Genomic DNA, 15,242 nt, shown 5'->3' with positions numbered 1-15,242 from the left:
GAAGCCAGGTACAATTCAAATTATAATAAAACAGGGTGGTTAATAGTATCTGTTCTGGAATCAAACAGACTTGAATTCAACTGTCACCTCCATGGCCTACCAGCTTTGGGACACTGGGCAAGATGATTAATCATGTCAAGTCTCCATTTCCTTCTATGTAAAATGGGTTAAAAATACGGGGCGCCTATGTGGCTCAGTCGGTTAAGTGTCCGGCTTCAGCTCAGGTCATGATCTCGTGGTTCGTGGGTTCAAGCCCCACATCAGGCTCTGTGCTGACTGCTAGCTCAGAGCCTGGAGCCTGTTTTAGATTCTGTGTCTCCCTCTCTATCTGACCCTCCTGGCTCATGTTGTCGCTGTCTCTCTCTCTCTCTCTCTCTCTCTCTCAGAAATAAGTAAAAAACATTAATTAAAAAAATTTTCTTTAAATGGGTTAAAAATAGTCCCTCCCTCACAGGGTTATAAGGATTAAATGAGATAAGACATAGAAAGGATTTAGCAGAGTACCAAGCACACAAATGACATTTAAGGATTACCTATCACTAATCCATCATTACTTCATTGTCTTCATCATCACCATTATCATCCTCTCTCCCTAACACAGTAGGTAGAAAAGAAATCTACCCAGAACAAATCTTATTGTAGAACAAATTCCAATTTAAAAAATATCCACACATCGGGACACCTGGGTGGCTCAGTTAGTTAAGCATCTGGCTTCAGCTCAGGTCATGATCTCGCAGTTTGTGATTCCGAGCCCCCTATCAGGCTTTGTGCTGTCAGTTCAGAGCCCATTTCGGATCCTCTGTCCCCAACCATCTCTACGCCTCCCCTGCTGATTCTCTCTCTCTAAAAGTAATTTTAAAAAAAAAAATCCACATATCAAAAGTTATTCTTAAGCCAAAATACCTGATATACTTAATTTTAATATCTTTCTAGGTTTCTCTTATACTATGCTTCTAACTTTCTTATAGTTTTCTTATATACTTAGTTGTTTCTGCCCAAAAACCTCACACTTTATGAAAGGAGATGAGTTGTTTTTTTTTCCTGTGTCCTCTCAAAACACCTAGCTTAATTATTTGCACAACAGTGGACATTCAATAAAATAAATGTCACCTGAATTAAATTTATAGAATTATATTCCAAAATGATCACGAGTAGCTACTTTCAAAATGGATAATGGCATCACCCTAAATTAATTGAACACTTAAGCACTAAGAACTCTCGTAGGAGCTGGGAATTCAGCTGTGAAAAGACAAGGGACCATGTCCCGGGAGCTTTCTGGTGGAGGTGGCAATCAGTGGACACAAGTAAAAGAAGGGTGGTAAGAAACAATAAATGATGAGATGAAAAACAGAAAGGGTCGTCATGGTGTGCCTCAGAGGCCAAGGAAAGCAGTTCAATTTATGTTCCGTGTACCATGGAGAGCCACCACTGGGATGTGACCTGGACTGATCAATTTTTTTCAAGATTGCTAAGGCTTCTGTGTGCATGGCAAAGTGTAAAGGGACAAAAGGGGAAGCAGGGAGCCAGTTAAGAGGCTCCCCAGATGCCAAGGTAAGAGTCACTGGGTGTACAGCGCTACAGCAGCGGACACAGGTGTGAAAGGGTCACACACCCACGTACTGTGGAGATGGATGGGCCAAGCCTGGCTAATGGCCTACTGTAAGGAGGAAGGACAGCACGGGGCCCAGGTTTAGGGCTTGAGGAAGATTAAAGAGGCCTGCTTTGGATATGTTACACTGAAGATCTGTAAGCGGAGACTTCAAGTAGGCAGCTGTCTACTAAGTTTTGTTTCAGGGAGAGAAGTTAGAGCTAATGAAACAATTATGGCAGTCACAGGCCCCTAAACTAGGATTCAATGCTGAGAACAAACTGAGGGCTGACGGGGTGGGGGCGAGTGGCAGGGGGCTGATGGGCATGGAGGAGGGCACTTGTTGGGATGAGTACTGGGTGTTATACGTAAACCAACTTGACAATAAGCTATCTGAGGAAGAAATAAATAAATAAATAAATAAATAAATAATGATTCAAAACCCATAGAATTAGGGGAGATTACTTAGTGGAAATCATGAAAGACAACTAGGCTGAAGAAGGAGGGAGGAAAACCACGAGTGTGGTCCAGAAGCCAAGGAGACAAGTGGTCACTTTGTAACAATAATGAACTGTGAATCCCTCTTAATGCACCCACTAAACAAGAAGGCTCATTAAGAGCAAGAACTATTACTTATTCATTATTTCTTACTCAACTATTTCTTATTCATCTCTTGGCCTCTGCTTTAAACATATCAGAAGCTCAATTCATGGTTACAACTAATGATTGGTAAGAAGGTCACAACTGTCCGCAAGTGAATGGCATTTGGGCATCATGTCATCCTTCTCAATGTACTTCAGTCTGGAGGAAGATATGCCACATGATACCCTTTCTAGTAAACTACTTAGTCCAAGATTAACCATCTCAATTATTTTCTCATTGCCATTTCCTCAATAAATGGGTGTCCATCCATCACACTGGGTGCCACAAGAACAGTACCACATACACAGCAGGGGTTCAATAAACTACCTGTTGGATGAAGAAATGGATAGGATAGGGGAGCACAAGGAAAAGGGAAAGAGTCTCTTATTCTACAGACCCACAAAATGAGGCTTAATAATCATCTGTAGATTTCACTTAATATCTTATTTTCATCAGTAATTAAGACTAAGAAGAAATAAACTGTTTATAAACTTAGAAGACTATTGGATAATGAAAGCATTGGGGTAGTTCACAATTTGGAAACAGTAAGTTCAATATTTTATTATAAATATTTACTCCTAAATCTCTAATATTCCTATAAGTAATCCATTTTATACAGATATTATGAAGTAACCTGCCAAAACTACACAGAGGCTTCAGAAAGCCTGACTGAGGAAAAAAAAAAAAAACTTCCCAAATCTGTTTTGCAAGTAGATTCATTCTCCTTTTAGTACAAAATGTTTTAAAAGAAACTCTGGTACTGATTTCTAACATTCCAAATAAAAAGCCAAACATCCAAATAACAACAGACACAAAGGAGGGTAGAAGAACTTGACTATCAAGTAAACTTTTATTGCTTACAATTTTTCTACTAAAAATTCTAAAATTAAAATTCTGAAATACCTGAGGCACCATAAGCACCAGAATACCGCTGAGACTTCGAACCAGATGGGGAGGTTTCCTTCATACGATCAATCACATTTTCTGAAAGCTGAAAAGGCAACATCAAAATAAAATCAATTATATAAAAAAAGGAAAGAAAACAGTACAATAGAATCCAAGTAAGTTAGTCATCCATATCAATATGTATAACAAATGGCCTAAAGAAAGCTAACAGCTATTAAACTAAAAGCAAGAAAGAACAGTTTTAAAATCTCAAGATGCACCCTACAGCACTGCTTCTTTATTTCTTCTAGTGCACTGCTAATAGCTCATTATAAATAAATCCTCTCTTCATTTTATACAGTGCACTGAATTGTAATCTCTGAGAAAACGTAAGCCAAGAAGACTCCTTCGACTTTCCTCCCCTAATCCTACAAATTAATTTATGCAAGCAACAGGTCTTAGCTCCTTCCTTCCCTCCATGCCACAGGAAATGGTGTCCCTCCATCCTTCCCGTTCAAACTAATCACAAACAAATGCTCTTTCAACAAATTCTATTATGTACCAACTCTGTGCCAGGAACTAGGCTAGACGTGGGGTATTCAATAGTCATCAAGTTGCATAAAGTGGGGTAGAGGAAACCATCATCAGGCATTTAAATATAACAGGAAGGGCATCACCTATGTCAGCTGACCTACAACGGAAATAAAAAGAAAGCATAATGGACAGGACATCCAGCCAGGCTTTGGACATGAAGCTGGGACTAGGGAAGAGAAGCAGGTGTTAGGAAGGGAAGAAGCAGGGTAAGAGTACTCCAAGAGGAGGGAAGCAGGTAGCGGTATAGATGAGAAACAGGGCTTGCCACCATCAGACATTAAGCGCAGATAACAAGTAGGCAGATGGCAATAAGGCAGAGACTGAGGAACACTCAGGCCTGGAGGTCTGAGAGTCATCAGCCCCTGAATTACTATTATACCATTCTTTTTATTTTCTTTATTGCACTTAGCACTATCTGATGCATTCCTGTTTGTCTGCCTTTTACACTAGAAAGGAAGTTCTATGAAAGCTAGCATTTAGACGCCCTATTACATCCCCAGAGCCTCAATAAGCCTTGTAAATTGAATGAATGACTAAAGAAATGATTGGAACAATATGTGAATGAATGAAGAATGGCTGAAGCAGGAAGCTGGGGAGAGGGCACAGTGAGAGAAGCTAGAGAGAGAAATAAGATTTTAAATTCTGAAGAGTCCTAGTAAACTCACCAAGTGAAACAGTTTGAACTTGATCCTGAGGGCAACTGGGCACAATCGAAGTATTTTAAGCAGAGTAATGACAAGATCAGACTTACATTTCAGAAAGATCACTCTAGCCACTGTGTAGAGAACAGATTGGAGGGGGACATGAACAGAAGCAGGAGGTCCCCTGAAGGAAGCTAAAGGACCAATTAAGAAGCTATTAAGCATATGTCCGCACAAAGATTTGTGCAGGGATGTTCACAGCAGCATCAGACATAATATAGCAATAGTGGAACCACCCAAATGTCCATCTGCAGGCGAATGGATAAACAAAACATTATGTATCCATACAATGGAATTCAATTCAGCAGTAAAAAGAAGTGAAGTTCTGACACATGCTACAATATGGACAGATCTAAACAACAGTTAAGGGAGAAACCCAGATACAAAAGGCCACATATTATATACTTTCATTTATATGAAGTGCCCAGAAAAAGGCAACTTTGCATAGATAGAAAGTAGAGAAGTAGATGCTTACAGCTGGAGTAAGAATGGGGATTAACTATAAATGAACATGACAGATCTTACTGGGGTGATGAAAATGTTTTAAAACTGCATTCTGGGGGCACCTGGGTGGCTCAGTCAGTTAAGCGCCGACTTCGGCTCAGGTCATGATCTCACAGTTCGTGGGTTTGAGCCCCGCATCAGGCTCTGTGCTGACAGCCAGCTCAGAGCCTGGAGCCAGTTTCCAATTGTGTGTGTGTGTCTCTCTCTCTGACCCTCCTCTGCTCACGCTATCTCTCTCTCAGAAATAAACAAAACATTAAAAATAATTTTAAACTGCATTGTGCTGGGGCACCTGGGTGGTTCAGTCGGTTGTTAAGTGCCCAACTTCAGCTCAGATCATGATTTCATGATTTGCAAGATCAAGCCCCACATCAATACAGAGCACTATCAGTACAGAGCCTGTTGGGTATTCTCTCTATCCCTCTCTCTCTGCTCCTGCCCTAGGCTCGCTTGCTTACTAGTTCTCTCTCTCTCAAAATAAATAAACTTAAAAATATATATATAACTTAAAAAAACTGGATTGTGTTGATAGTTGCACAACTTGGCAAATTTACTAAAAAGTGTTGTACACAAAAAACATATGAATTTTATAATACGTGAAATACACAATAAAGTTGTTTTAAAAAGCTATTATGGTCATCCAAAGGGAACACATTCAAAAGATATTTAGGATTCAAAATAGCTAACATTCACTGAGTGCTTATTATGTGCCAGGCATTACACTAAAAATGCTTCACTCATTTAATCCTCAACAATCATATGAGATAGATACTTCACCATATAGGTGAAAATCTGAAGCACAGCCAGACTAAATAACTTGCTCTGGACTTTGCATTTTATCAGTAATGGAGCCAGGATTCAAACCCAGGAAGTCAGAGTTTCAAGGTCCCACTCAGGTATGCGGTTTTACGGCCAGACCTGGTGTCTGACGAGCCATGCAAGTGAAGCAGAAGTCATCAGCACATCCAGGTTTCTGAGTCGTGTAACCGGGTGATCCCCCTCCTCTATCCGCTAAGACCTCCTTCCAACTTCCACGTCCTTCACTCCCCACCATCTAGTTTATAATCCAATACAGTGGTGTTCTTCTAAAAGTCACCAATGACCAAACAATCTTTCATATTTATATTTATACAACAACCAACTTATATGGCTTCCCTTTAGCATCTAACACCTGCGGTCGCTCTCCTCTTCTGGAAATGTCTCCATTGACCTTTCTGACCTCCCACCATCCAGACAGCCCTAGGGCTCTGGCCACATCTTATGTTTTGCAGACTTCTCCTTCCCGCCTACCCTTACATGCCAGAGGTCCCCATAACCTCCCTTGCCTTTATCCACTTCTCTCAATGATCTTGCTGGCAATCTCATCCACTCCCTTGACTTGTAACTGCATTGATAAATTAATGAATTCTAAATCCTTCACGTCCCAAACACTAGACCTATACACGGAACTGCCTAATGGACACCTCCTTTTGGACAGACCACAAGCCCCTCAAACCCAACATGTCCTAAACCGAATTCACATTTGCCAAAACCTCTGTCTTCTTGCTTTCCTAATCTCATTAATGACACCACCTCCATCCAACTTTCTAAATCAGAACAGAGGACTTCCCCTGACTCTTCATCCTCCCTCATCCTCTGAGCCATGAAATTTCAACCCCTAAATTCCCAGTAAATGAAACAAACTCTGAGCCATGAAATTTCAACCCCTAAATTCCCAGTAAATGAAACAAACTCTGAGCCATGAAATTTCAACCCCTAAATTCCCAGTAAATGAAACAAACTCTGAGCCATGAAATTTCAACCCCTAAATTCCCAGTAAATGCAACATTTCCTCTCCCATCCCAATCCCCCTGCCCTAATTCATGGCACCATCAATAATCTTCCTAAAATGCAAATCTGATTAGGGTAACTCCCTGCTTCAACCCTTTATACCTTCTGTTGACAGAAAAGTCCAAATTCTTCTGCACAGCATCCAAGACTTCCTCATCATTTGGTCATAGCCTAACTCTCAAGCTCAATTTCCACAGCCTTTCCGGTAATACTTCATACCTTGTCTCCCCCCAATACTGGCTACTTATTTGAGGCTATCTCTTTGCCTTTACACATGGCTCTATTGCCTTCTCCCCTGGCCCTGGAGGAGGGAATCACCTTTCAAAATCCAGTTCAAACATCCTAAAGCCTTCTCTGACCAAATCAGTTCCCCACTCAATTCCAACTCTGCTTACCCAAGGCTACCTTTATTTGCACCCTACTATACCTTGCACAAATCTCCAAGACAAAACAAGTATTTTTCCTTTCCACAAAACTGTGTGCCCCTGTATACTACTGAATCATTCACCAAATGTTTCCTAGGCCAGCATTAATTTAAGGCCCTTGCAATACATCACTCAACAAAACAGTTTGTACTTGAGTAGTTACTAAACATCTCAGGACCCAAACCAGAATGCAGGAGAGACAGTTAAAGGCAAGACTACAGCTCAAACGGTGGGGTCTTTGGAGAAAAATCCCAAGGCTCTTAGAAGAGAAATCGAAGTTAGAAAGGACAATGTCAAGGGACTTTCTATTTGAAGATGTCAGGGCCACTTGCATCTTTTCTAACAACTGACAGCCACTGACATTGCTGCTGAAACTCATTGGCAAAGCTGAGATACATCTTAGGAAAAAACCCTTTAAGATTGACTGACTACAATCCTCTCAATTTACAGGTAAGAAAAAAAGCCCTGAGTTAACATCCAGTTTCTGGTAGCATCAGGATAAGCAGTAACCCCACCCCNGGTCTCCAGGGCAGTGCTTTCTCTATTAAACAATACACCCCTACAATCCTATGTGGTAAAATAAATTCACTTCCTCTTAAGGAGATAAAATGAGCCTTACTAAGTTTTAGAACCTTAAAACTATTTTAATTGATACATAATGTATATAAAGCTCATTAAATATGTAATACAATATACCACATATTATATTTATAGATTATTTTAATTTAGTATGCCATAGTACACTACATATATTATATATTACATATCATATACTATTAGAAACTACTATACATCATATATGGTATATGTTCCATATTTAATATAATTTGTGTCTGAAGCCAATGTATCTAAGGTTAATTTGACATAAATTATATGTACATATAATTTTGTATGTTAATCTATATTTCTATGATTCTGGCCAAAGTCAAAGAACTACAACTACACTAGATACATATGCTACGCAATCAGAAAGTGAATGTGTTTGCTAAAAATCAAATATTAGCTATAAGCCTTCACCTGTATTGGAGATAGGCTACCCTTTCTTCTAAACACCATTTCATCCACTTCTCATCAAAATTCATACATTACCACTACCTATTGCTACTTTCAAAATGAATACTACAGAAAGTCCTTCCCAGTGACTACAGCAGCTTCAAAAGTATTATCCCTTTAGAGTAAAACCAAAGGCTGACCCAAACAGAGGAAAAAGCACTGGGCCCCTCCTGGCTGTACAATCTTAAGGAAGTCATCTCCACGGGCCTCATTTTCCTCATCTGAAACTGAAGAACACCTGCGCCCAGAGTTTTAGGGAGGGTTCCCTACACACATACTTGGTGAAACCTGACCGGCAGTAAAGCTCCAGCCACGGGGACTCAGACTGATCCTGTCCTGCTGTTCTTTCACCAGGTCCCCAGAGCTTGTGCTCAGCTCCTCGGCTACTCGGTGCATGAAGACAGGGCTACAGCTATTGCCAGCAGCAGCTGCCTAAGTCGTGGTACGATGATACAAAGTTCTCATTTATCCCCATCTATGCATGCTCTTTGGGTAAAGTGTAGTGTCTCCTGCAGCCTAATCACTAGGTCTTATTTATTTTTGTTGCTTATCTGATGCTTCAAAACTTGCTACTAAATGTCAAATTCTAGTATCAATTCAAAACATTTCCCAATGTGGTCTTTGACTGTATTTCAGTAAATCTATAAGCAGGTCATCCAAAGCAGCACAAGTCATCTTGTGAGTTGATAAACATGTTGTAAAATTGTGTTGAGCATCAACCGTCATCTTTCGTTCTTACAGTCTTCATCAGTGGATACCAGGCCCTTCCAGAGGCACATCCATGGCAGGCAGCCTACGGTTGCAGCTGTGCTTACTCCAAGCATGACTCACCTACCCCCAGGACGTTCTCAGGTATGTTGATGTAAGGCAATTGCCATGCTATGTTATCCTCTGTATTTCCAGTCAATACCAAATGAGCTGACCTTCCAGTTGCAGAAGTGAGTTCAGATCTGCACACTCCCCTGATCTCCTGTGAACAGGGGTACTCATGAAGCAGCTGACAGGTCAGGGTTACATCCACAATCTGTAGCTTTAGAACAACTCTTCTTAGTGTTGTGAACTTACCCAAAAAGGGATCAGAGGTAGAACATAAGCTTCTGCAAAAGCTGGAAAAGCAGCCCTCTGTGAGAGAAGTAGCTTCTTTAGGAAACATCTTCCCTTAAACAAGGTACTTCTTTTAGAAAAGCTTTTGTCCTATTTAAACATCTATAGCTACTTTACCTGCTTTCTAGACCTGCTTTCTAAACCTCTCTATACTCCCCAACAAGGCAAATACATATGCAGTCTACAAAAAGTATTTGCAGCAAAGAATGGCAAATCTCTCTCCTCTCAATCTCAACCTCTCTCTCTCTCTCTCTCTCTCACACACACACACACACGCACACACACACACTGGAATCATGCCCAGAGGTCCCTGGACTCAGGGGTCTAGGGATTAATTCCTCACCTGTATACAACTGTCTGCTTGCTGCATTGTTCTGAGCAGAATCTATACCTCACAGATTTATAATAATCTATGAACTAAAAGAACCACTGTTCTAACATGACAGATAACTAAGAGGGCCCACCAACATCACAGAATTCCATCCACGGACTTCGATTATCTGCCCTATTCTCTACTTGCCACTAAAGACAAGTCTAAGTAAATGGGACTTACCAAGTTCTGTACCACTCACCACACAAACATGTGCTCCAGAGAGGAGGAAAAGACAGGTGTCATGTTCTACAGTGTTCCCACCCAAATCTGCCCACCTACCTTGGCTGCTCTTATCTAAAATGAGCACAGATGGGGCACCTGGGTGGCTCAAACAGTTAAGCGTCCAACTTCAGCTCGGGTCACAATCTCACGGCTCATGATTTCGAGCCTCATGTCAGGCTTTGTGCTGACAGCTCAGAGCCTGGAGCCTGCTTCAGATTCTGTGTCTCCCTTTCTCTCTGCCCCTCCCCTGCTCATGATCCGTCTCTCTCTCTCTCTCTCTCTCTCTCTCTCAAATAAACATTAAAAAGTAATAAAATAAAATAAAATCAGCACAAATATACCACTCACCAATCTAGAATCCAGTATTCTCAGAAGAGGAGCCTACGTGAAATGGACAAAGATGAAGTATTTCCACTTCCAAGGAACAGAGTAAAAGGAGGAGGGGAACACCAAGAGGTAAAGTTTGCAACCACATGAGACAGAAACAAGTCACACCCTCACCTCCGTAATAGTTTTTCTCATCTCTTCCAGATGCACCTTATCAAACAAATTAAAGGAGTCAGACTCATTTTTCTCACTTGGTCTTCCTTCCATGTATGTCATTTTCTGTGAGTACTGGTTTGCTTTTTAACTACCATTTTAAGGCACGGGCTCCAAGAACTGCCATTATTATTTAGAAGATATTACTCCTAACTACTTAAGGGCATGGCAGGGGAGGGAGAGATATACAGATATATACAGTTATTTTTAGCTTATGTTTGTAATTTGCCACAAACATTTCTTTGCATTTGTCATTAATGGAAATGAATTTCTACTACCTGTATAAAATCTTAGAAAGCTTTAAAAAGAAGAGTCCTAGAAAGTTTAACATGGTACTCTGCCCAAGCGAGTCATAGATTCTAAACTGCAAAGGTACCAGTCTTCCACCAGTTAACTGAATTACCTGGACAACATCCCTCCACACTCCCCATGGCTGGCTGGACTTTGTTGCCTCTGCTAATATACACTCTCCAGAATCCTCAACAAGATCTCACATTAAATAATCTTTTCCTGTAGAGGCTCCCAACTGCCAATGCTTCCCCAAAGCATTAGTTGTTTTCCATGTGAGTATCCACACTACCCCATGTATGGCTCCCATGAATTTCAGCTTGCAACTTCAAGGCCAGTTGCAGAGACTCATTTATGCCTGGAAAGCACGATAAATATTACTTTGAAAATGATACTCATTGAAGTTGACATTTGCTCTGGAAGAGTTCACTGACAGCTTTGATATTTCAGATAAACCAGTGGAAGACTGAGTGGTAAGCATGTCTTCCAACCAAGCACAGCAGGTGCTCAGAAAAATCCTATTAAGCACATTTAATATGAGTAATGAAAATGCTTGGTCTTTCTAGCCCTAGAAATTATTTTAGACTTGGAGAGGAAGGCAAGGCAAGAGGTGGCCTTTCATCCAACCATGAGTTGTTTCAGATTAGAAGCTGAAATAAGGTGTAAGAATATGGGTGATTTTATGCAAGTAGGGGAAAGCTATCAATTGCTAAGGATAAAGAAAATATACGAGACCCTATAAATACCATAAAAATAACACGTCATAGGTGAGACCAAACTTTAAACTTAAAATTGTAAGTATGTCCTTTAATTGCTAGCCGTTGACCTCAGCAAGAAAAATCTAGACAAACATTATCAATAAACACAGCCTAGTTACCAAAAGCCTGATATCGCCTGCTAAATGCTACTCTTCCTATATTAAGATAAATGAAGATGAAATTACTATCCTTATCAGTGGAATGCAGAATTGGTTTTCCAGCAGTGGCTGAGGCCATGAATCGCTCCTACGCTCGCATTTCTTATGAGTGAGGACATAAATATTAAACAATTGGGCAAATTTGGGATGTTTTCTTCAGCCAACTTGAACAACCCTATCTGTAGTTCAACACTGAAGTGTGGACTTCATCAGCAACACGTTTTAATCCACTGAGCTAAAAAACAGTGACTCACTTATGATACTAAGATTGCTGCTTACCCTTCCCGGTGCCTCAGAGGGAAACAAGATGACTGTTTCGAGCAAAGAAAAACATAAATATCAGCTGAAAAGATATACAAAATGCCTAAAGAAAAAAATCACACAGGCGATCAGCTGCAGAACTCAGGACTCCTATTTCCCAGCCCCCATCTTTATTTTTTTTTCCATCCACATCTTTAGGTATGCCATGAAAACACAATATGCTCTAATTTTTATTTAAATTCAATAGGAGTTTACATATTCATTCCTTTGAACAGCTCTAATAATAGCTACTACTCACGTAATAAACACTGTCAAAATACTAAATGCCTGGATACATTATGTCAACTTTCTCACCAGTAGTGCTTGATACATAACTATTACAAGCAGGCTATCTAGGATCCAGACATACTGAACAAGGAAACACAATCAAAAGTGACTTGTCCAGGGACACAGAGCCTAGTAAGAGGCAGAGCTAAGACTAAACCCAGGTCTGCCTGGTTCCAAAGCAAGTGTTCTCTCCACTATACTACAGAGCACCTCCAAAGAATCTTCAAATATTAGTTGTTATGAAACCTTATGAAAATGGCTGCTTTTAGATAAAAATATATCTACAAGGTGCCATATATTTTAAATATCTTACCTCATCTTCTTACCAAATACAAAAATGTGACTTGTCCAAAGCCACAGACTAATAAATCCTAATCTGAGACTTAAAACTGTTGTCTGTTTAACTCCAGCTGATGTTCTTTTGACCATGACCTCGAAGAACTCAGAATGAACCCCCAAGTACTCAACAATTCAAGAGCGTGCCATTTTCAGAGGAAAATGCGACAGGCTGAGTATGGCTACAAGAAATTCGTACTGCCATTAGTCTCACAGAATTTCAAAACTTGAAAAGCTCAGAGATCTTAGAGACGTATTCAAGCCCCATCATTTTGCAGATGAGAAAACCGAAGCTCAAAACGATGCAAAATGTCCTTGAAAAAGAAGGATTTGAAGCAACTGGGAGAACACTGCAAGTGCATTCCAGGTGAAGGGTGTATCCTGAAGAAAAGTAAAGCGTAGAGGTCAAAAGGAGCATGCTGTGTGCTTGGATTATTATAAATAAAATGTACTCTGTGAGAAAGGAAACAAAAGGAATACAGCTGTCAAGTTGAGTGGTCAAAAGGCACAGCTTCTTTTTATTTAAAAAGTTTAGAAAAAGTTTTTTAAACAAACTCTCCATTTTAGTCTATCATATACCCCTCTCATCATACTTACCCTATTTAACCTTACCTAATATTTGATAGGAACCTCAGTGCCATGGCCAAATTTTCTTGTAATTTTGTTTGCTCTCATCAATGTGCCTGTACTAGAGCATGAGAACATGGATTTACACATTCTTCTGGCCAATGTTTTCTCCCCCGAAATTTATTTTGCTTTCCCTTATTTTTTTCCACCCTCTGGTACGGAACACTCAAAGCCTCAAGCAAGATTAAACAAATCTCTGCATAAAACTCAGAGTTTGTAGTAGTTTTTATTTTACTCCAAAGAGTACCAACGAAACCACAACAATGCAAGGCAGCCTCAGACATTCTATTACAAACTGTGGTACTACCATTAATTAATATGATATAAAGAAACGGTGGTCACAGACCAAAAACTGAGTTCAACAGTCTGAGTTTCTATAAAGAAAACTTTAATAAGTTCTTCTCAAGGTAACAGTTTCACAGTAAAAAGTTTGTAAATATTTTAAATATTTAAGAAATTTTATTCTCTGATAACAGATGGTAAAAATAATGTATACATTTCATTGACTTATGCTGGTGGTGTAATAACAGAGGAAGAAAAATAAAAGATATAACATTCAGAAGTGAAATCGCTTCTGGCATACTTTCCAAAAAAAGAGAGAGTGAATCTCCAAATTCAGGTGCAGTAGAGAGTGTGTTAATGAAGTTAGTGCTGGTGTACTGACACCCTAGAGAAAAATCAAGTTGTCAGTTAATGTGTCAAGCACATGCGAGAACATTAAAAATTCCTCTGCGACGTCTGGTAGAGAACTGATTGTATTACTCCCAGCGGTCTGAAAAAGTGCAAGCCTGTCTCAGGCCCTGTCAGGCTGGCAGACACTTGTCCTGAAGCAACTGGGTCCAGCCCAAAACTTAGGCGGCTGGCCACAGAGGAGGGAAAGAGAGGATCAAGTGAAAGCGAAGAAGGGAGAAGTCACCCCAGGCAGGTCAAGAGTCTGTGGGATGTGTGAGCTTGCGGCGACGGGCTCAGAGGGAGAGCACCAAACGACCGAGAGCAGGTAAAGGTCTCCTCAAAGACAATTCACCTTGAGAAAGGTAACGGAGGTAGTGCAAAACCAGAGTTGGGGTCCTGAACCCGGGGTGGGGGGGGAGGGGAGTAAGACAAGCCCCATTTCGCAGAAGCGAAGACAGGGGTTTCAAATAAAGTCCTACTACTCGTGAGCAATAGTCAAACCCAGGCTGTGAGCCCCGGGAGGGTCTAATACAACGTGGCATTCCCCCCGCCCCAACTCCCTCCAGCACTTAGCACACAACCAGGAAATATCTCTGAATGAATGTCCCAAGTCTTGAAACTTCAAGCTTCTTTGCAGAGAACTCGGCTTCGGGCCGGACAACACTGGGGGCCGGGACGGGGGAAATCAGGCTGAGCAAGTCCCGGGAAGGTCGGAGGTTTGGGGTCCGAGTCCGGGTGCTGGCCCTCTGCCCACCCACTGTCACTCACCCGGATGCCCTTCACCACGGTGATGTTCTCATTCTCGTCCGCCTCGAAGGTGACCCGGCGGGTGCTGGAGGTCCCGCCCATGGCTTCTGCTTCTGCCCCCACAGAGACCTAGAGCGGACGCACGAGCACTTCAGGGCCCACGCGCACACACGCGCGTGGACACGCCCGGACTCCTTCCTTGCACGGCAGGAGCAAGGCCACGACCCCAAGAAGCAAGGAGAAGGCGCCGGTCCCGAACTCCCGCCTCCTCCGGTCACGCTCCACAACAAAAAGGCCTCCAGTTGGTCGGAGATACAAACGTCCCGCCTCTACTCGGGAGAGGCTCTCGGATTGGTTGGACCAGACCCGGATGCTATGGCAACAAGTTCTGTTTGACAAGGTTTCCGGTGCCCCTGGGTGGAACTGGGAATTGTAGTCTCCATCTGGCGCGATGGTTGCTGGGACATTCCCGCCTCAGCCCTGGGCGCTAGGGGAGCATGGCATTCTGGGAGATGTGGTCTTGACTGCCCAAAAGGCTTCTAGCCTGGCAACTCTCGAGGAAGTTCATTTACCTAACAAAGTATTACCTTGAAAATACTATTCTAGA

At 41.4% G+C, this 15,242-nt stretch overlaps 1 protein-coding gene across 3 annotated transcripts in view; it reads right to left on the bottom strand.

Moving 5' to 3' along the window:
* Positions 1-14,895, bottom strand: part of CHCHD3 (coiled-coil-helix-coiled-coil-helix domain containing 3) — a 269,412-nt gene extending 254,517 nt beyond the window's left edge. For all 3 annotated transcript variants that reach the window (XM_077770788.1, XM_077770791.1, XM_077770790.1), the window contains exons 1-2: positions 14,657-14,895; positions 3,134-3,221 (exon numbers count right to left, since the gene is read on the bottom strand). In XM_077770788.1, coding sequence (XP_077626914.1) covers positions 3,134-3,221; positions 14,657-14,737 — 169 coding nt within the window. In that variant the 5' untranslated portion in view covers positions 14,738-14,895. The remainder of the gene's footprint in view (positions 1-3,133; positions 3,222-14,656) is intronic.
* Between the last annotated feature and the right edge of the window lie 347 nt (positions 14,896-15,242).

Source organism: Crocuta crocuta, unplaced genomic scaffold, assembly GCF_008692635.1.
Source record: "Crocuta crocuta isolate KB4526 unplaced genomic scaffold, BGI_CrCroc_1.0 scaffold266, whole genome shotgun sequence".
Lineage (NCBI taxonomy): Eukaryota > Metazoa > Chordata > Mammalia > Carnivora > Hyaenidae > Crocuta > Crocuta crocuta.
Note: the sequence above shows the minus strand (reverse complement) of the source record. Positions and strands in the feature narration are given on the sequence as shown.